At 48.0% G+C, this 22,580-nt stretch overlaps 1 protein-coding gene across 7 annotated transcripts in view; it reads left to right on the top strand.

Moving 5' to 3' along the window:
• Nucleotides 1–22,580, top strand: part of STX1A (syntaxin 1A) — a 338,787-nt gene that overhangs the window by 45,812 nt on the left and 270,395 nt on the right. For 5 of the 7 annotated variants that reach the window (XM_073315464.1, XM_073315468.1, XM_073315463.1 and 2 more), the window contains 2 exons: nucleotides 18,529–18,606; nucleotides 20,040–20,139. In XM_073315464.1, coding sequence (XP_073171565.1) covers nucleotides 18,529–18,606; nucleotides 20,040–20,139 — 178 coding nt within the window. Of the gene's footprint in view, nucleotides 1–18,528; nucleotides 18,607–20,039; nucleotides 20,140–21,607; nucleotides 21,720–22,580 lie in introns of those variants that run through there. The other 2 variants (XM_073315466.1, XM_073315465.1) reach the window with 2 other exon arrangements.

Raw genomic sequence — 22,580 nt, 5'->3', positions numbered from 1 at the left:
ACCTAATTTCCTTCTGGGGTTCTGGTTCTGCTCTTCTTAAAGGCCTTTCATCCATGGGTCTAACAGCTCTTTAGTTAGTTCAGCCTCACAACACACGATGTAAGTAAGGGATAAGTGAATATATAAAATATACTACAAATAATTTCATTCTCCAGTGGAATGTGACAATTCCTTACTAAACTGTAATGTGTTAGTTTGAAATAATATAAACTCCTATAGATACAGGGGAATATAGTGTGCATGGGGGAAATTATCTGTTTGAAACATTGTCCTTTATAAAGACTTCATAAGCAAAATACTCAATCAAAAATAATACTAAGAGAACAACAGACTAGTAAGGGAGATTTGACTTAGCCAGGATAATGTAATTTTTAAAATTGAAATTTAGAGCAAAAACCTTGTTTAGTTGTTTTACATGCAGCAAGCGAGCATTCAGAGGAAAATGGCTGCAGTGTTCAACATAAATGATAGTTTCTTATCAAATTCGGGAGCTAGAATATCCCTTTATCCTCCCCGGCAGCCCTGTATACTCACTTCTTCCTGATAGTCATGTTCTTTCATTGGTGATAAAGTGGCAGCTGTAAATGTGCAACAGTGTGCAGCAGGCATGGACATGAAGATGAATCCTGAAACAGCCAGTGGAATTTAGGGAAGCAGAATGTAATTATCAACATGGAATTTGGCCAAGACGTGAGGGCTAGCACCTCAGCTCTTACACACAGTGCCATTGTATCTCTGCTGACGAAGGATTAGTGTAATATACAGCAAGCTCTCAGGAGGCAGACTGAGTGCAGAGAAGCAAGGCTACTTTTGAACTGCAGGCCTACACAGCACAGACTGAGTCTGCCTTAACTGGAAAGGAAGAGGTCTAACAAGTGAATCACCAACACTACTTATTGCAGGGTCTACTTGTTCCCTGGAGGTCTCCCTAAGTACTGACTCTGACTTGGCAGGATCATGGGACCAGTAGATTCTTCTAGCTGCTGCATCATTGTGGCAGAATTAAATAATGAAACCATTTGAGATGACTCTTGAATTTCCGAGTTTTCTTCTAATATATGCAGTGTTGTATGCATATGTGACGCCGTCCAGTGGGAGAGCCTTACCAGGCACATCACAGGTTGCCTGCTCTGAGCTGTAACAATGAGGCTGTTAAGGAGAGGAAAGGGATCATTGCAGTTGGGAAGGCATCACAGAACAGGCGTATTTCAAAGGGCTCGTTGGAGGAGGTGTGGGAGTTGTGTAGCATACAAAAGAGAATAACTAAAGAAAAAAAATGCACCACTACACCAATATTAGCATGAAAAATGCAGTGGAATTTCTGAAACAACGTTACTTTGATTTTGAACCTTCCATTGGCAAAGTCAGTTCTATTAATGGTAAGGGAAAGAAAAGAACAGTTATTTGGATGTCGGGGATACAGTGGGTAAAATTTTCAGAAACACTGTGATTTCGAAGCCCAAGTCCTATTGATTTTCAGTGACACTTAAAGTGCCCAAGGGCCTTTCTACACTACAGACTTTACATAGGCATAAAGCTGCTTCAGTTAGTATATCACTTGTGTGTAAGCTTCCATAGCTCCATGTGTCAGCTCGGCGCATGCCACCGGGAGTGCTTGGTTTGATGCACAGGGTGATACAGCATGGGTAGATATTCCAGTGTGCAGCTTTCCCCGTCCAGTGCAGTGTCTTTTGGGAAGTTTTGGCAATGCATGGTGGGGCAGAAATGGGGCCCGCAGGGGTGACTGAAAGTGCGGGGTCAAGTTCCCAGCATGGAACTTTCTCCCACAACGCCATCTCTAGCACACAATTTTTGTGCCTATTTTTAAAATCCCCAAAACCTGCCTGGGACTTGTTGCTGTCCACCATCTCTGACAGCACATAGAGTCTGCACAGCTCTGTAGTGTTGTCATGAGCATGGCAAACACAGGACGCACAATCCTCTGATATTTGCAGAGCTGCAAGAAGCACCACGGAAACCATGACGATTTCCTGGCAGGCAGACTTCTGTTGGGCATAGCGAGAACCAGTTCAAGCTGTGTGTCATTCATGGAGCAGCTACAAATGGTGAAGTGCTGCTTCTGGGCCCAGGCACCAGATCGACTGTTGGCCTCCCTGTCTTTGTGGTATTCCTGGCAAAGTTCCTTTGCTTTCATGTGCCACTGATGCTGGTCCCTGTCATATCCTTTTGCTTGCACCCCCTGTGCAATCTGTTTGTAGATGTTTGCATTTCTATGGCTGGTTTGTAGCTGTGCCTGCACAGGCCCACGAGATCCACTGTCTCCTGTCTGCTCCAGGCTGGAGTGTGTCTGGAGCATGTAGCTGGCATGGTCAGCAGGGCAGCTGCACACAACAAGGGAGAGCTGCTTGACGTACTCACCAAGCTGAACAATCAGAAAAACGCATTTCAGAAATTCATGGGGTTTTGGGGTGGGAAGTGGGGTTTCTGCTCTCTGTGTCTCCCAGGAATAAAATTCACAGTTGGGAGAGTGGTCTGTGTCGGGTATTGTGGGTCAGCTGTTAGAGGACTGTTCTGGTTGATAACACGTCTCCATTCATGTTGCGTTGAACTCAGTGCCTTGACCATGGCTCAGTGCCAGTCGGGAAGAGGGGGTTGCTAAGTCCGCGTAATAGAGAGCTTACATTGGTGAGAGACAAATTTGAGTGTAGATGTAACCCACACACTTTCTGGGTGTGGTGTCTGTACCATCTGTCCCATTGTTTCATGGTCTCTGTGTATATATAATGTCTTCTGCAGTTTCCACAGTATGCATCTGCTGAAGTGAGCTGTAGCTCACGAAAGCTCATGCTCAAATAAACTGGTTAGTCTCTAAGGTGCCACAAGTACTCCTTTTCTTTTTGTCCCATCTAGTAGCACCAAGACCACTTAGAGAGATAAAACGAGTCTGGTAGAATCTCCTTCCTTAGAAGTTTTTAAGGTCAGGCTTGACAAAGCCCTGGCTGGGATGATTTAATTGGGGATTGGTCCTGCTTTGAGCAGGGGGTTGGACTAGATGACCTCCTGAGGTCCCTTCCAACCCTGATATTCTATGATTCTATGCTCTACAGCCTTAGCTAACAACCAGTTGGCTTTCAGCTCATGCTGTAGACCAGGGGTGGCCAACCTGAGCCTGAGAAGGAACCAGAATTTACCAATGTACATGGCCAAAGAGCCACAGTGATACGTCAGCAGCCCTGCCGATCAGCGTTTCCCCCTCCCTCTCTGCAGCTCCCAATCAACAGTTTCATGGCATGCAGGAGGCCTGCTGGGGGAGAGGGGAGGGGGGAAGAGCGAGGGCATGACAGGCTCGGGGAGGGGCGGGAAGGGGTGGAGTGGGGGCAGGGCCTGTGGCAGAGCCAGGGGTTGAGCCGTGCGCACCCCCCCGGCACGTTGGAAAGTTGGTGCCTGTAGCTCCAGCCCCGGAGTCGGGGCCTAGACAAGGAGCCGCGAATTAACATCTGAAGAGCCGCACGTGGCTCCGGAGCCGCAGATTGGCCACTCCTGCTGTACAGGCTCATGCACTAAGCTCCAGAGGTTCCTGGTTCAATCCCGCCCGCCAATGACCGGGGTCTGTCAACGTTACATAGACACATGCCCAGCTAGGTGGACACACACCATTGATCTAACTTTGCAGTGTAGACCAGGCCTCAGTCACTTTTGAAAATGTGGTCAACTAAATCACGTAAGTATTTTGGAAAATTTTACTCAGTATCTTGGTGTGTAAATGGCATTAGATGCAAATCATGATGAGTTGTCGACCATGCTCAATATTAAACAGGCCCTGGATGGCATCCTGCTTCTGTTGAACTTTGTGAGCATCTGGATGGGGCCCTTAATTTGGAGCTTGGATGGTAACTTCTGCTGGGGTATATTGGTTAGGGACCTTGGATTTATTTCACCTTTCTCTACAGCAGTGTTCAAGGATCATTTGTCAGGATTAAAGGGGCATGTTTTCCTCACATCCAAACAGCTTCCTGACATTGAAGGGGGATTGGCTTTGGCAGACATTAGTATTTGTCATCTTCCATTCCTTGTCTTGCCAAAACTGCATGTGAAGTTTGCTGGTTAAACTGGGAATCTGCTCTTGAGAACACATGTTGGATGTGCAAGGATTTAGCTGACTGGGGGACCCACACATCCCAAAATTCTGCAGCAAGCCACAGGGTAATATGGAGCACTGAGTGGAGGAGCTGCTGATGTGAATCTCCCAAAATGCAGTTGCTTGTCCCTTCTAGTGAAACGAAATGCATTTGCTAGCTGCAGGGGTCCGCACAGTGCAGTGTGGCAGCCTGGAAAATTTGTGCAAACAGAAAATACAGTCATATCGCTAAAAGGTAAATAAAAGGAATTCACAAGACTGCCTGTCTCTCACGCTGTCTCACTCCCATTTCTGATGTGTTCTCCTCTTCAGCTAAAAGAAAAGGAGTACTTGTGGCACCTTAGAGACTAACCAGTTTATTTGAGCATAAGCTTTCGTGAGCTACAGCTCACTTCATCGGATGCATACTGGGGAAACTCCACAGTATGCATCCGATGAAGTGAGTTGTAGCTCACGAAAGCTTATGCTCAAATAAATTGGTTAGTCTCTAAGGTGCCACAAGTACTCCTTTTCTTTTTGCGAATACAGATTAACACGGCTGTTACTCTGAATCCTCTTCAGCTAATTTGTCTCCATCACTATCGGAACGTCCCAAGTCGGCCTGTCCCCATGAGGCTTTGTAGATTACACTTGACAGGGGTGCCATGACCCCTCAGGGTGTTACAGACGATGTCTTCAGAGTTAGAATGATGTTGAGGCCCCTTTCCCCGACCCAGTATTCATGTGTATTTGGTATAATGGGGTCCTCTCATTGTGTGGGTATGTTTTTAACAGTGAGCACTGAGTGCTTTGGGGGTTGAAACATTGGTAAAGAAACAGGTATTTTAGGTGAATTATCTCCCTGCCGGGGCGCACACAGACCCAGCAGTCTGCTCCGATTCAGTCTCATGGGACCTAGATACCTTGGTGCTGTGTGCCTTAGAAATATTGCCACCTGAGAGAGATGTTCATGTCATCTCAGAAAAGAGATACAGAAGGTGGATAGGAGCCCCTTGGAGCTGATGTGATTGTGTATCAGATTGTGTATTTAATATTTTCCCCAAGGGACAAGCCCCCTGTGTTCTCTGCATTAGGAGGGGTTTCCTTTGGTGGAGGCAGCAGGTGTTGTTATAGGTGAACCCAGAGTAGAAAAGGGAGAAGGCTTCACCCACACCTTGGGGTTGGGTTACAGTGTTATTTAAGGTATGTCTACACGGCAAATGAACACCTGTGGCTAGCAGGGGTCAGCTGACTTGGGCTCACGGGGCTTGGCCTGCAGGGTTGTAAAATCACTATGTAGACACTCGGCCTGGAGCCCGAGCTCTGGGACCATGCCATGGACGAAGGGCTCAAGCCTGACTCCGAATGTCTATACTGCAATTTTTAGCTCCTGAGCCTGAGTCCAGTGAGTCCAAGTCAACTGAGCCAGGTGGTGATGTGTGATGTGTCGCGGGTCTTTTGTTCCGGTGTCGACCTACCCTTTGTATAACACTAAGGGTATGTCTAAACTACGAAATTAGGTGGAATTTATAGAAGTTGGTTTTTTAGAAATTGTTTTTATATAGTCGATTGTGTGTGTCCCCAAACAAAATGCTTTAAGTGCATTAACTCTGCAGAGTGCTTCCATAGTACCGAGGCTAGTGTCAACTTCCAGAGTGTTGCACTGTGGGTAGCTATCCCACAGTTCCCGCAGTCTCTGCCGCCCATTGGAATTCTGGGTTGAGATCCCAATGTCTGATGGGGCAAAAAACATTGTCGCGGGTGGTTCTGGGTACATGTCGTCAGGCCCTCCCTCCCTCATTCCGTGAAAGCAACGGCAGACAGTCGTTTCGCGCTTTTTTCCTGAGTTACCTGTGCAGACGCCATTCCATGGCAAGCACTGTCACCCTATGTCTCCTGGGTGCTGGCAGATGCAGTACTGCGTTGCTACACAGCAGCAGCAACCCATTGCCTTGTGGCAGCAGACGGTGCAATAGGCCTGATAACCATCGTCATCGTATCTGAAGTGCTTCTGGCCGCCTGGGTAAGGTCGGTCAGGAGCGCCTGAGCAGATATGGGTGCAGGGACTAAATTAGGAGTGACTCAACCAGGTCATCCTCTTTAGTCCTGCAGGCAGTCCTATTGTACCATCTTATGGTAAGTAGGCAGGAGATGTGGATGGTTAGCAGTCCTACTGCACCATCTGCTGCCAACCAAAGATGTAAAAGATAGATGGAGTGGATCAAAACAAGAAATACACCAGATTTGTTTTGTATTCATTTGCTCCCTCCCCTCCCTCCCTCCATGAAATCAACAGCCGGCAATCGTTTCGGTGAGGTCTGTCAGGGGCACCTTGAAAAGTTTAATGGAGATTCAGTCCTGCCTGAAATACTGGGGGGAGGGACAGCTCAGTGTGTTGAGCATTGGCCTGCTAAACCCAGGGGTTTGAGTTCAGTCCTTGAGGGGGCCATTCTGTGTGACAGTTGTTTTTCTTTCTCCTTGATGTAAAGCAACCCCCTTTGTTGATTTTAATTCCCTGTAAGCCAACCCTGTAAGCCATGTCGTCAGTCGCCCCTTCCTCCATCAGAGCAACAGCAGAACATCGTTCCGCGCCTTTTATCCGTGCAGATGCCATACCATGGCAAGCATGGAGCCTGCTCAGATCACTTTGGCGTTTAGGAGCACATTAAACACCACGCGCATTATCCAGCAGTATATGCAGCACCAGAACCTGGCAAAGCGAAACCGGGAGAGTAGGCGATGTCAGCACGGTGACAAGAGTGATGAGGACACGGACACAGAGTTGTCTCAAAGCATGGGCCCTGGCAATGCGAGCATCATGGTGCTAATGGGGCAGGTTCATGCGGTGGAACGCCGATTCTGGGCCTGGGAAACAAGCACAGACTGGTGGGACCGCACAGTGTTGCAGGTCTGGGACGATTCCCGGTGGCTGCGAAACTTTCGTATGTGTAAGGGCACTTTCATGGAACTTTGTGACTTGCTTTCCCCTGCCCTGAGGCTCAAGAATTCCAAGATAAGAGCAGCCCTCACAGTTGAGAAGCGAGTGGCAATAGCCCTGTGAAAGCTTGCAATGCCAGACAGCTACTGGTCAGTCAGAAATCAATTTGGAGTGGGCAAATCTACTGTGGGGGCTGCAGTGATGCAAGTAGCCCACGCAATCAAAGATCTGCTGCTATCAAGGGTAGAACCCTGGGAAATGTTCAGGTCATAGTGGATGGCTTTGCTGCAATAGGATTCCCTAACTGTGGTGGGGCCACAGACGGAACCCATATCCCTATCTTGGCACCGGAACACAAAGCCGGAGAGTACATAAACCGCAAGGGGTACTTTTCAATAGTGCTGCAAGCACTGGTGGATCAAAAGGGACGTTTCACCAACATCAACGTGGGATGGCCGGGAAAGGTACATGATGCTCGCATCTTCAGGAACTCTGGTCTGTTTCAAAAGCTGCAGGAAGGGACTTTCTTTCCAGACCAGAAAATAACCATTGGGGATGTTGAAATGCCTATAGTTATCCTTGGGGACCCAGCCTACATGCCTTGGCTCATGAAGCCATACACAGGCACCCTGGACAGTAGTCAGGAGCTATTCAACTACAGGCTGAGCAAGTGCAGAATGGTGGTAGAATGTGCATTTGGACGTTTAAAAGCGCGCTGGCGCAGTTTACTGACTTGGTTAGACCTCAGCAAAACCAATATTTCCACTATTATTACTGCTTGCTGTGCACTCCGCAATATCTGTGAGAGTAAGAGGGAGACGTTTATGGCAGGGTGGGAGGTTGACGCAAATTGCCTTGCTGCTCGTTACGTGCAGCCAGATAACAGGGCAGTTAGAAGAGCACAGGAAGGCGCAGTGCGCATCAGAGGAGCTTTGAAAACCAGTTTCATGACTGGCCAGGCTACGGTGTGAAAGTTCTGTTTTTCTCCTTGTTGAAAACCCCCGCCCCTTGGTTCACTCTACTTCCCTGTAAGCTAACCACCCTCCCCTCCTCCCTTCGATCACCGCTTGCGGAGGCAATGAAGTCATTGTTGCTTCACATTCATGCATTCTTTATTAATTCATCACACAAATAGGGGGATAACTGCCAAGGTAGCCCGGGAGGGGTGGTGGAGGAGAGAAGCACTGCGAGGGATGGTGGAGGAGGGAAGGACAAGGCCATACAACACTTCAAAAGTTTAAAACTTAAAAACTTATTGAATGCCAGCCTTCTGTTGCTTGGGCAATCCTCTGGGGTGGAGTGGCTGGGTGACCAGAGGCCCCCCCACTGTGTTCTTGGGCGTCTGAGTGAGGAGGCTGTGGAACTTGGGGAGGAGGACGGTTGGTTACACAGGGGCTGTAGTGGCGGTCTGCGCTTCTGTTGCCTTTCCTGCAGCTCAACCATATGTTGGAGCATATGAGTTTGATCCTCCAGCAGCCTCAGCATTGAATCCTGCCTCCTCTCATCATGCTGCCACCACCTTTCAGCTTCAGCCCTCTCTTCAGCCCGCCACTTAGAATCATAGAATCATAGAATATCAGGGTTGGAAGGGACCCCAGAAGGTCATCTAGTCCAACCCCCTGCTCAAAGCAAGACCAATTCCCAGTTAAATCATCCCAGCCAGGGCTTTGTCAAGCCTGACCTTAAAAACCTCTAAGGAAGGAGATTCTACCACCTCCCTAGGTAACTCATTCCAGTGTTTCACCACCCTCTTAGTGAAAAAGTTTTTCCTAATATCCAATCTAAACCTCCCCCACTGCAACTTGAGACCATTACTCCTCGTTCTGTCATCTGCTACCATTGAGAACAGTCTAGAGCCATCCTCTTTGGAACCCCCTTTCAGGTACTTGAAAGCAGCTATCAAATCCCCCCTCATTCTTCTCTTCTGCAGGCTAAACAATCCCAGCTCCCTCAGCCTCTCCTCATAACTCGTGTGTTCCAGTCCCCTAATCATTTTTGTTGCCCTTCGCTGGACTCTCTCCAATTTATCCACATCCTTGTTGTAGTGTGGGGCCCAAAACTGGACACAGTACTCCAGATGAGGCCTCACCAATGTCGAATAGAGGGGAACGATCACGTCCCTCGATCTGCTCGCTATGCCCCTACTTATACATCCCAAAATGCCATTGGCCTTCTTGGCAACAAGGGCACACTGCTGACTCATATCCAGCTTCTCGTCCACTGTCACCCCTAGGTCCTTTTCCGCAGAACTGCTGCCTAGCCATTCGGTCCCTAGTCTGTAGCTGTGCATTGGGTTCTTCCGTCCTCAGTGCAGGACCCTGCACTTATCCTTATTGAACCTCATCAGATTCCTTTTGGCCCAATCTTCCAATTGGTCTAGGTCCTTCTGTATCCTATCCCTCCCCTCCAGCGTATCTACCACTCCTCCCAGTTTAGTATCATCCGCAAATTTGCTGAGAGTGCAATCCACACCATCCTCCAGATCATTTATGAAGATATTGAATAAAACCGGCCCCAGGACCGACCCTTGGGGCACTCCACTTGATACCGGCTGCCAACTAGACATGGAGCCATTGATCACTACCCGTTGAGCCCGACAATCTAGCCAGCTTTCTACCCACCTTATAGTGCATTCATCCAGCCCATACTTCCTTAACTTGCTGACAAGAATACTATGGGAGACCGTGTCAAAAGCTTTGCTAAAGTCAAGAAACAATACATCCACTGCTTTCCCTTCATCCACAGAACCAGTAATCTCATCATAAAAGGCGATTAGATTAGTCAGGCATGACCTTCCCTTGGTGAATCCATGCTGGCTGTTCCTGATCACTTTCCTCTCATGCAAGTGCTTCAGGATTGATGAGTGCAGAGCTCATCAGCTTCAGGATTGATGAGTGCAAAGCTCATCAGCAGAGGAGACCATGAAGAGCTCATCAGCAGAGGGTGACCATGATGAAGTCCCAGAATCGCAAAAGAGCTCCAGCATGGACTGAATGGGAGGTACGGGATCTGATCGCTGTATGGGGAGAGGAATCTGTGCTATCAGAACTCCGTTCCAGTTTTCGAAATGCCAAAACATTTGTCAAAATCTCCCAGGGCATGAAGGACAGAGGCCATAACAGGGACCCGAAGCAGTGCTGCGTGAAACTTAAGAAGCTGAGGCAAGCCTACCAGAAAACCAGAGAGGCAAACGGCCACTCTGGGTCACAGCCCAAAACATGCTGCTTCTATGATGAGCTGCATGCCATTTTAGGGGGTTCAGCCACCACTACCCCAACCGTGTTGTTTGACTCCTTCAATGGAGATGGAGGCAACATGGAAGCAGGTTTTGGGGACGAGGAAGATGATGATGAAGTTGTAAATAGCTCACAGCAAGCAAGTGGAGAAACCGGTTTTCCAGACAGCCAGGAACTGTTTCTCACCGTGGACCTGGAGCCAGTACCCCCCGAACCCACCCAACGCTGCCTCTCGGACCCGCCAGGTGGAGAAAGGACCTCTGGTGAGTGTACCTTTTAAAATACTATACATGGTTTAAAAGCAAGCATGTTTAATGATTAATTTGCCCTGGCATTTGCGGCTCTCCTGGATGTACTCCCAAAGCCTTTGCAAAAGGTTACTGGGGAGGGCAGCCTTATTCCTTCCACCATGGTAGGACACTTTACCACACCAGGCCAGTAGCACGTACTCGGGAATCATTGTAGAACAAAGCATTGCGGTGTATGTTTGCTGGCATTCAAACAACATCCGTTCTTTATCTCTCTGTGTTATCCTCAGGAGAGTGATATCATTCATGGTCACCTGGTTGAAATAGGGTGCTTTTCTTAAGAACACATTCAGAGGTGCCCATTCCTGCTGGGCTGTTTGCCTGTGGATGAACAGAAATGTTCCCCGCTGTTCACCACGGGGAGGGAGGAAGGGTGAGGGGCTAGCCACACAGTGGAGGGAGGCAAAATACGACCTTGGAATGAAAGCACATGTGCTATTTATCTAATGTTAACAGCAAGGTTTACCGTGAAAGAGTGTACCCATTGTTCTATAAAATGTGTCTTTTTAAATACCACTGTCCCTTTTTTTTTTCTCCACCAGCTGCATGTGTTTCAAGGGTATGGTTGAGCTGCAGGAAAGGCAGCAGGAGCACAGACCGCCGCTCAGCCCCTGTGTAACCAACTGCCCTCCTCCCTAAGTTCCATAGCCTCCTCACGCAGACGCCCAAGAACGCGGTGGGGGGGCCTCCGGTCACCCAGCCACTCCACCCCAGAGGATTGCCCAAGCAACAGAAGGCTGGCATTCAATAAGTTTTAAAGTTTTAAACTTTTAAAATGCTGTATGGCCTTGTCCTTCCCTCCTCCACCACCTCTCGCAGTGCTTCTCTCCTCCACCACCCCTCCCGGGCTACCTTGGCAGTTATCCCCCTATTTGTGTGATGAATTAATAAAGAATACATGAATGTGAAGCAACAATGACTTTATTGCCTCCGCAAGCGGTGATCGAAGGGAGGAGGGGAGGGTGGTTAGCTTATAGGGAAGTAGAGTGAACCAAGGGGTGGGGGTTTTAATCAAGGAGAAACAAACAAAACTTTCACACCGTAGCCTGGCCAGTCATGAAACTGGTTTTCAAAGCTTCTCTGATGCACACCGCGCCCTCCTGTGCTCTTCTAACCACTCTGGTGTCTGGCTGTGCGTAACAGCGGCCAGGCAATTTGCCTCAACCTCCCACCCCGCCATAAACATCTCCCCCTTATTCTCACAGATATTGTGGAGCACACAGCAAGCAGTAATAACAGTGGGAATATTGGTTTTGCTGAGGTCTAACCAAGTCAGTAAACTGCGCCAGCACGCTTTTAAACGTCCAAATGCACATTCTACCACCATTCTGCACTTGCTTAGCCTGTAGTTGAGTAGCTCCTGACTGACTGTCCTAGGTGCCTCTGTATGGCTTCATGAGCCAGGGCATTAAGGGGTAGGCTGGGTCCCCAAGGATAACTATAGGCATTTCAACATCCCCAAAGGTTATTTTCTGGTCCGGGAAGAAAGTACCTTCCTGCAGCTTTTGAAACAGACCAGAGTTCCTGAAGATGCGAGCATCATGTACCTTTCCTGGCCATCCCACGTTGATGTTGGTGAAACGTCCCTTGTGATCCATCAGTGCTTGCAGCACTATTGAAAAGTATCCCTTGCAGTTTATGTACTCGCCGGCTTGGTGCCAAGATTGGGATATGGGTTCCGTCTATGGCCCCACCACAGTTAGGGAATCCCATTGCAGGAAAGCCATCCACTAGGACCTGCACATTTCCCAGGGATGTCAGCAGATCTTTGATTGCATTGGCTACTTGCATCACAGTAGCCCCCACAGTAGATTTGCCCATTCCAAATTGATTTCTGACTGACCGGTAGCTGTCTGGCGTTGCAAGCTTCCACAGGGCTATTGGCACTCGCTTCTCAACTGTGAGGGCTGCTCTCGTCTTGGTATTCATGCGCTTCAGGGCAGGGGAAAGCAAGTCACAAAGTTCCGTGAAAGTGCCCTTACACATACGAAAGTTTCGCAGCCCCTGGGAATCATCCCAGACCCACAATACTATGCGGTCCCATCAGTCTGTGCTTGTTTCCCAGGCCCAGAATCGGTGTTCCACCGCATGAACCTGCCCCATTAGCACCAGGATGCCTCCATTGCCAGGGTCCATGCTTTGAGAGAAGTCTGTGTCCGTGTCCTCATCACTTTCGTCACCGCGCTGACGTCGCCTACTCTCCTGGTTTCGCTTTGCCAGGTTCTGGTGCTGCATATACTGCTGGATAATGCGCGTGGTGTTTAATGTGCTCCTAAATGCCAAAGTGATCTGAGCAGGCTCCATGCTTGCCATGGTATGGCGTCTGCACGGAAAAAAGGCGTGGAACGATTGTCTGCTGTTGCTCTGATGGAGGGAGGGGTGACTGACGACATGGCTTACAGGGTTGGCTTACAGGGAATTAAAATCAACAAAGGGGGTGGCTTTACATCAAGGAGAAAGAAAAACAACTGTCACACAGAATGGCCCCCTGAAGGATTGAACTCAAACCCCTGGGTTTAGCAGGCCAATGCTCAACCCACTGAGCTGTCCCTCCTTCTGGTATTTCAGGCAGGACTTCACGGAGAGAGGGAGGGTGGGGGGAGCAAATGAATACAAAACAAATCTGGTGTATTTCTTATTTTGATCCACTCCATCTATGTTTTGCATCTTTGGCTGTCAGCAGACGGCGCAGAAGGACTTCTAGCCATCGTCATCTCCTGCCTGCCCGGCAGAAGATGGTACAATAGGACTGCTAGCCACATCTCCTGCCTGCTCACTATAAGATGGTACAATAGGACTGCCTGCAGGACTAAAGAGAACGACCTGGTCGAGTCACTCCTAATTTAGTCCCTGCACCCATATCTGCTCAGGCGCTTCTGACTGACCTTACCGAGGCGGCCAGTACTTCAGATACGATGACTATGGTTATCAGGCCTATTGCACCGTCTGCTGCCACAAGGCAATGGGTTGCTGCTGCTGTGTAGCAATGCAGTACCGCGTCTGCCAGCACCCAGGAGACATACGGTGACAATGAGCTGAGCGGGCTCCATGCTTGCCATGGTATGGCGTCTGCACAGGTAACTCAGGGAAAAAAGGCGCAAAACAATTGTCTGCCCTTGCTCTCATGGAGGGAGGGAGGGAAGGGGGGGCCTGACGATATGTACCCAGAACCACCCACAACAATGTTGTAGCCCCATCAGGCACTGGGATTTCTACCCAGAATTTAAATGGGCAGCGGAGACTGCGGGAACTGTGACTCCGGAAGTTGACGGTTGCCTCGGTACTGTGGACACACTCCGCCAACTTCATGCACTTAGAGCATTTATGTGGGGACACACACAATCGACTGTATAAAAACGCTTTCTACAAAACTAACTTCTACAAAAATTTGACCTAATTTCGTAGTGTAGACATACCCACAGAGAGATAAAGAACGGATGTTGTTTGAATGCCAGCAAACATACACTGCAGTGCTTTGTTCTGCAATGATTCCCGACTATGTGCTACTGGCCTGGAGTGGTAAAGTGTCCTACCATGGTGGAAGGAATAAGGCTGCCCTCCCCAGTAACCTTTTGCAAAGGCTTTGGGCGTACATCCAGGAGAGCCGCGAATGCCAGGGCAAATTAATCATTAAACATGCTTGCTTTTAAACCATGTATAGTATTTTAAAAGGTACACTCACAGAGGTCCCTTCTCCACCTGGCGGGTCCGAGAGGCAGCGTTGGGTGGGTTCGGGGGGTACTGGCTCCAGGTCCACGGTGAGAAACAGTTCCTGGCTGTCTGGAAAACCGGTTTCTCCACTTGCTTGCTGTGAGCTATTTACAACTTCATCATCATCTTCCTCATCCCCAAAACCTGCTTCCGTGTTGCCTCCATCTCCATTGAAGGAGTCAAACAACACGGTTGGGGTAGTGGTGGCTGAACCCCCTAAAATGGCATGCAGCTCATCATAGAAGCGGCATGTTTTGGGCTGTGACCTAGAGCGGCCGTTTGCCTCTCTGGTTTTCTGGTAGGCTTGCCTCAGCTTCTTAAGTTTCTTGCGGCACTGCTTTGGGTCCCTGTTATGGCATCTGTCCTTCATGCCCTGGGAGATTTTGACAAATGTTTCGGCATTTCGAAAACTGGAACGGAGTTCTGATAGCACAGATTCCTCTCCCCATACAGCGATCAGATCCTGTACCTCCCGTTCGGTCCATACTGGAGCTCTTTTCCGATTCTGGGACTCCATCATGGTCACCTCTGCTGATGAGCTCTGCACTCACCTGCAGCTTGCCAAGCTGGCCAAACAGGAAATTCGAATTCAAAAGTTCACAGGCCTTTTCCAATCTACCTGGCCAGTGCATCAGAGTTGAGAGTGCTGTCCAGAGCAGTCACAATGGAGCACCCTGGGATAGCTCCCGGAGGCCAATACCGTCAAATTGCATCCACAGTACCCCAAATTCGATCCGGCAATGCCGATTTCAGTGCTAATCCCCTTGTCGGGGGTGGAGTAAGGAAATCAATTTTACAAGCCCTTTAAGTCGAAAAAAAGTCGTGTGGACGGGTGCAGGGTTAAATTGATTTAACGCTGCTAAATTTGACCTAAACTCCTAGTGTAGACCAGGGCTCACTGTAAGTAAAGGCATAAAATGTGTTCAGTTGGGCAGATAATTTTCTGATTAAATCTTCCCTGTCATGTACAGGTGTAGAGAGTGCGACAGGCTTATTAACTGGTCTCAGATTCTTCCTAGCCATTTAGCAGTTTGAAAATGCAGTCCATCTTAATTCAACATAGAGAGTCCTCACTGAAACCTAAGTAAAGTGAAAAACAAATAGGTTATCTGGTGGGACAAAAACCAAATGGCTAAAACAGGCAATTATACTAGTTCTGGGAGACGATGTACTAATAACTCCCGAAACATACAGCGCAATTGATAATTATGGGAGCATGTGCACGGGACACAGCCTCATTTGTGTTCAAAGCTTGTTTGTGGATCCTGTGCAGACATATGGATAAAGTAGGTAGGGTGTTTCTTGCCACAAATCAGTAAGCGAATGAGTGGGAAGAGATCAGTGTTTATCCACAAACTGCCTTGGCTTGGGCCATCAGGAGAAGGGAAAGGGAAGAACATGTGAAGGAGGGCACCAGATGGGTGAAAGCACGCTCAGAATAATACAATTGAGGTGGAGGATTGCCATGTGGGGGGTTGGGGGGGTCCTTCCCCTCCCATCCCTAAGCATTCAGGTGTGAGGGTTATTTGCTTTGCTTGATGAAATCATTTATATGATCGTTTAGCAATCTGTGTGCTTCAGTGTATCTGCAGCTCTGAGTGGCTGCAGAGTGCCCTGGGCTGTGTGTGAGGGGTGTTCGGGCAGTAAACTGTATCTTTGTATGGTCACATAATGCTCTCTTGACTGTCTCCTTTTTGTTTAATAGCCCTGTAGGTCTGGTGCTGATTCAGCACATCTTGTTAGCTGAGCAGATTAGGGTGAGAGTCTGTTAAGCCTAAATTGTTCTCTTACTTCACGTCACAGGCTACTTTCTGGAGCTGTGGCCTTGAATGCAGAGCTCTGCAGGATAAGGGCCTCAGAGTCTGCACTTGAGAGAGGCTGTTCCGGGGCTGGGCTCTTCCTCCTCTGTGTGACGTACATTCAGGTTCTGAATTTTGGTACACCTGCCCATAAGCAATACTCTTGGAAACAAAACAGGTGCTGTCAGTAACATCTGGAGAGGCTTTTGCCCCCATAATAGCCAATGAGAGTTTGTGCTTACACTGTGTGTGTATTGGGTCTGAAAGTGCTTTACAAATATGGCTTGATGAAATCTCTCCCCTGTAGTAGAGATTTAGGAACAGCCAGACTGAATCAGATTGGGGAGTGGCAACTCCAGGATCTGACCTTGAAGGTCATGTCTTCACTCCAAAGAGATGTGCTTTTACAGTGAGACAGCCGACATGGTGGAGAATCCTGGTGAAGACTGGGCAAGCTGTAGTTTTATCACGGTGAAGCTGATTGAGGTGTACCCAAGGGGGAGTTTAGAGTTCACCTCAATCAGTTATATTGAGGTAAAACGTCAGTTTGTCTTGTCTTGGATTTTCACTGTGTTGGCTATCTTGTAGAACACACCCATTTGTAGTGCAGATATGGCTTGACAGTGCCCAGCACCAGCTGCTGTAGAAGACGGTGTAAAAAACCCCTATAACAGACAATTCTGGAATCACCTGCTCATGGGAAGGGTCTTCCTAACTCCATACAATTCATGGTGGGCTTGTAGACTGAAGCACTGGGGTTTAGAGCCCTTCTGTTTGTATCCTGTCTACAGTATTTGTGAGTATTCTCATTACCCACATGAATGTCAAACCCTTCCTAGGATCCTGGTAAGCTCCTGGGCTCTGATACCATGTGGCAGGGAGTTCATGGGTGAATTCTGTGTTGAGTAAAAGAGAATCTTTCTTTTTGTTAGTATTAAATTTGTTCCCTTTCAATTTCATTGCACCTCCCCTTTCCAAGAGTGCAAAGGTATATAGGAACTTCCCTACCCATTCATTATTTCCTCTCTCTCATGTCTCCTCTCTGCATGAAATCTTTTAACTGTCTCCTCATACTAAAGAGGAGGTGGGTGAGTTCGATATCTTCCATTGTTGTGTACAGTGTTGTAGCCATGTTGATCCTAGGATATTCACGAGTCCTTGTCTCTCTAATATGCTGGGACCAACACAGCTATAACAACTCCTCATGTTGAAGACTTTCTAGATCTCTAATTTTGGTCACCTGTCTCTGAACCCTGCTCTCCTCTATTTCTGCTAAGGTTTTACTGCAATAGGACCACCAAAAGTGAACATAGCATCCATTTATATATTGTGATTATACTATATTCTGTGTTATTTTCTACCCCATGTTTACTAGTCACACATCCTCTTTGTGCATGGAGCAGTTGTTTTCATTGAGCTGTCCTCTGCTGTGTGTATGAGGACATAGAATCATAGAATATCAGGGTTGAACGGGACCTCAGGAGGTCATCTAGTCCAACCCCCTGCTCAAAGCAGGACCAATCCCCAATTAAATCATCCCAGCCAGGGCTTTGTCAAGCCTGACCTTAAAAACTTCTAAGGAAGGAGATTCTACCACCTCCCTAGGTACCGCATTCCAGTGTTTCACCACCCTCCTAGTGAAAAAGTTTTTCCTAATATCCAACCTAAACCTCCCCCACTGCAACTTGAGACCATTACTCCTTGTCCTGTCCTCTTCTACCACTGAGAATAGTCTAGAACCATCCTCTCTGGAACCACCTCTCAGGTAGTTGAAAGCAGCTATCAAATCCCCCCTCATTCTTCTCTTCTGCAGACTAAACAATCCCAGTTCCCTCAGCCTCTCCTCATAAGTCATGTGTTCCAGACCCCTAATCATTTTTGTTGCCCTTCGCTGGACTCTCTCCAATTTATCCACATCCTTGTTGTAGTGTGGGGCTCAAAACTGGACACAGTACTCCAGATGAGGCCTCACCAATGTCGAATAGAGGGGGATGATCACATCCCTCGATCTGCTTGCTATGCCCCTACTTATACATGAAATGATTCCTTTCAGCACACTATGTAAAAATCATTATTCTTATTTTACACTAAGGTAAACTGAGGCACAAAAAGCTTAAGAGACTTGACCATGAGTTTCAGTGGTGATTTTCATCATGCCTCTGTGTGTGAGCCTGATCTTGATATTTCCTTAAGCCTTTTAGTAACACTCTAAATGCAGTGTCCAGGGATTGATTCTTTCCTGGGTTTTTCCTTTTCCATTAATTTAATTAATCCCCACAGCTTCTAAAGGGTCAGCATTTACCTCCCGCATCACAGGAGTAACCTGTTCCCAGGCAAAGTTCAGATGGAAACCCATGTTCTGCTGACTCGAGAGAGGGCCATTGGGCTACGTTCTTAGAATGGATCAGCGAAGTTTGTAGAGAGCATCTTGCTAATGTCTGTGTTTGTGTCTGCACAGGCTAAGGACAGTGATGATGATGATGAAGTCACCGTTAGCGTGGACCGGGATCGCTTCATGGATGAGTTCTTTGAACAGGTGAGATGTTGGTTCTCTCAGCGAAGCTCAGAGCTGTGCCGCTGGTCAGAACTCTAAGTGGTGCTCTCTCCCTGACCTCCCACTGGACTCTAGCCACAGAATACATGGCACCTGTGTTCTCATCCCTGCCCTCCAGTTGATGTCACAGTCACGTGTGTAGGAATTGCCAGTGGGAACAGAGTCTTTTACTCGTTGACATGAGGTCTGCCAATTCTCAGGCTTCAGCCTATGTTAGCTCCTCCTCGGTCACACCCCAGAGCATGCCCCATAAAGGTTTAGGCATTGATTAGTATCATGCAGTCTTCACAGCAGAGCCAATGTTGTAATGTGCAATTACAAAGCCTATGATGTAATGTGAAATTTGATCCTCCAGGTGCATCCTTCGAAACCAAAGGGACAACTTTAGCAACTGTTGGTAAATTAGAACAGATGTCCCTATGCCAGTGTGGAGGAAAGCCACTGTCTTTTGGGGCAGCAGAAAGCCTCAAACCCTGCAACCTTTCTTGCCTCAGTGCTTTGATTATAGCAGAAAGGCACTAAAACAACCCTGGAAGTCCCTCTGCATGGGACTGGCTGACTTTTTCTGTACATATCTGGCTTACAAATGGAGGTTCTATTCTGGCATGTGGGTGGCTGTGAGCAATGCGTGCAGCTTTTTAGAACACCTTTATCATAGTGTGTTGGGGGGGTGAAGACATCTCTAGGCAGTCTATCAAAAGTTGAATGTAGGATGTAAAACCCCATTGAAAAGTCACTCAGCGAATTGAAGGAAGAGGTATTCTAGATAGGCAGCCCAGAAAAACAGCATAATGCAACCCTGACTGCATTTCCCAAGACATCAGCAAACTTCCTTAAAGTGCAGTGACGGTCACCTTCTCACTCACTACGTCTACTCTCCCAGTGTATCGGCCAAGTGTGTTTTCCTTAATGACTAGAAGGTTAACCCTGTGGATCCAGCAGTTATAGAAGAGCAAGCTGGTCTGCAGTTTGACTTGTGCATCTGGAGCAGAATTATTCAGTGTCCCAGATGGAAAACCATTATTCTTGATGCTAATGCATGAGCTGGGAAGCTTGGAGTCTCCTGGATCCCAAGGGAGTTTTCTGGGCTGGCATGTTGAAATAACATTTTCTAACATGTAAACTGAACAGACGTGACATAGAGTCACTGATGTAATAAACATGTTCCCCTGCCCCCAAACCACACTGCTGCACTTTAGAGAGTCTCTTTTCATGATATAGCCACACTTTTAAGAAGCCAATCAGGTGGTAGCCAGCGAAATTCTCCTGCAGGAAGCAGCCTATGCTGGCCCAGGTCTCCTATGACTGCTTTCAGATGGGGGAGCACTTGAGTTTAACAACCTCTCCCCTTCTCATAGACTCAACTGTCATGAATATGCTGAACAGCTGTGTTCATTTGGGCCATGTCTCCGTAGGTGGAAGAAATTCGAGGGTTCATCGATAAAATTTCTGAGAATGTGGAGGAAGTGAAGAGGAAGCACAGTGCTATTCTTGCATCCCCAAACCCAGATGAGAGTGAGTGAGGCGTTCTCGGCTTTCTGCTCCAGCAGGCTGTGGGGTGTGGGGAACATGTGTACTACCATGACACATCAGGCTTGATCTGCTTTCTTGAGTGGATGGATGGGACATATGCAAAGAATTAGATGCTGGTACAGTGCGACAGTGGTCATGCTGGCTGTGATGTAACCAGCATGTGGTGTAAACCAGGAGGCTGATGAAGTGCGTGATGACCATGGAGCTGATAGAAGCCATCTGGGGAAGAGAGAGACCGCAGATGGCTGGGCAGCTAGGAAAGGAGATTAGATGGCTTGCTGGGCTCTTTTGGCTGGTAGGAAAGGAGATGAGGAGGAACACTGAGGGCTTCTTAAGGCTAGTGCAGAATGATTCTGTGCCTAAGGCTTGTGGATGCAGTGAGGCTGCAAAGAGCAAATGGCCCTTTTAATCCAGGTGAGTCATTTTCCTGTCCACTCAGCTAGAAAACAAATGTAATTGTCTTGTTATTGCTGCCGAGACCCGGAGCTTGTACTCGTGCCACTTCGGTATCAAAATACTAATTTACAGACACCATTGCCACCTCCAGATTGTGTCATGACTAGGAAACAGCAACGTCCTCCAGCTCTGCAAAGAGAACGAACAGGAGGGTTTAATTGAGAGAACTGGTGATATACTGCCTGCTCGCTCCCTGGCAATAGCTCCTGGCCAGACAGGCTGCTAAAGGAGAATAAACTAATGAGACAGGATTCTCAATGAGTTCCCACCACTGTAGGCACAGTCTGAGAAGTGATGCAACCCTTTCTGTGCCTCCAGATTTGCAGTCTGGGTGTGTGGCCACCCTCTGGAGCTGGGTCTCTGAAATGCCTGCTGTGGAGTGTAGAATGCATGGATGGAAGGACCCCTGCTTTATACCATCCATTTTGCTCCCCTTCTGGCTAGATTACAATTTTTATGCGGGGTGGGTGAACCAATCAGGATTAAATAAGAATTGACCTGAACCTTATTCTGAATCGCAACCTAAGCCCTCTTAAAGGTTGCCTGAAGTTCTGTTTCTATCTGGCTATGGTGCCCGTCCCTGTGGTCTCGGAGTTCAAACATTCAAGTATGTCTTTTCTCTCCCCCATCACATGCTGGTCCTTGGCATAAATGAAGGCTCACAGTCCCCTGTGAGGTAGCTAATAGCTATTATCTCCATTTTACAAAGGGGGAAACTGAGACATTGGGAGGTTGAGATATGCCTGAGGTCACAGGAGGAGCTACTGGATTCCCCAATCCCAAATACTAACCACTAGATAAGAGATCGCAGTAAATGCAGAGGATCTGAACTGTCAGATGCCTATCTGATCATCCCTGTTCATGCTGTTGCTCAGTGGACAGGCTTTTACCAGGCAGTTTTTCCGTGCCTGATTTCTGGAACCTGCCCCCATGGGGGATGAGATTTTTCCAGTTCAGATTTCCTAAAACAGTCTGTGACTTTTTCTTCCCACAGCGAGAGTTTGGGTGAATCAATATGCATGGGGCAGTTATTCAGCACAGCTTGGTGGGACACAGCTGGACCTGCTGCCATGTGCTTCCGACAGGTTGTTCCATATGCTACTAAGGTATAGTAGGCAACAAAGAAAGAAATCCTCCTGTTTCAGAAAGACCCTGTTTAAACTGTATGGTTACAGCCTATGTTGCTCCCCACAGTGCTGCCTGCCACCTTCATTTGGTATCTGATAATAGGAACATAAACCAGTGAAGAGTTTCACTTTCCAAACACATGCTCCTGGAGGTCTCCCTCTGCTGCCCTCCAGCATTGTGAGGAGAGCCCTGGGGATGCTGGAGGACTGAGTCTGGTTCCTTTTGACAGCAATTTAGCATCAGATCCCTTGTCCAGAGGGCTGCGGTGGGGGTGACCGCTAGGGAGAAGGCTGCTTTTCAAATGGTGGTAAGCCTTTGTCTTTGGCAATAGAATAACATTTAGAGGCCAGGTTGCAATTGTTCCTGATTCGTAATCTGTGTTTATGCTCTGGGTACCAATAGGACAGCTCCCCTCCTGTAAAGAGTTCATCCCAAGAGGGGACACAGGGAGGGGAGGATGAGGGAGAGGATGTGAGGGTTAGATGTTTATCGATTGGCTTGCCCCTCCTGTCCCGAACCTCCCTTCTTCCTTCTTTTGCTTACTTCCTCTTCCCTTCCCTCTACACACTCTCTCTTCCTGCTTTGTCCTTTCTCTACACATCTTCCTCTTTTGCCTCCTTTCTGGCTCCTCCATCTACAGTGTCAAGCGCTAGGACACCCAGGCCCTTAATCCCTAATTACATGTGGAACAGCTTCTCAGTCAATGTTCACCAAGCTCTCAGCCTGATAATGCAATTCCTCCATGCCTTTACATTCCTAGAACCACCTCTCACCTTGGCTTCTTTGTCTGTGTTTCCACCATGAGGTCCTGCAGTAATTATTTAAGGGTATCTTTCTGA

The sequence above is a fragment of the Lepidochelys kempii genome, chromosome 17 (genome assembly GCF_965140265.1).
Source record: "Lepidochelys kempii isolate rLepKem1 chromosome 17, rLepKem1.hap2, whole genome shotgun sequence".
NCBI lineage: Eukaryota > Metazoa > Chordata > Testudines > Cheloniidae > Lepidochelys > Lepidochelys kempii.
Note: the sequence above shows the minus strand (reverse complement) of the source record. Positions and strands in the feature narration are given on the sequence as shown.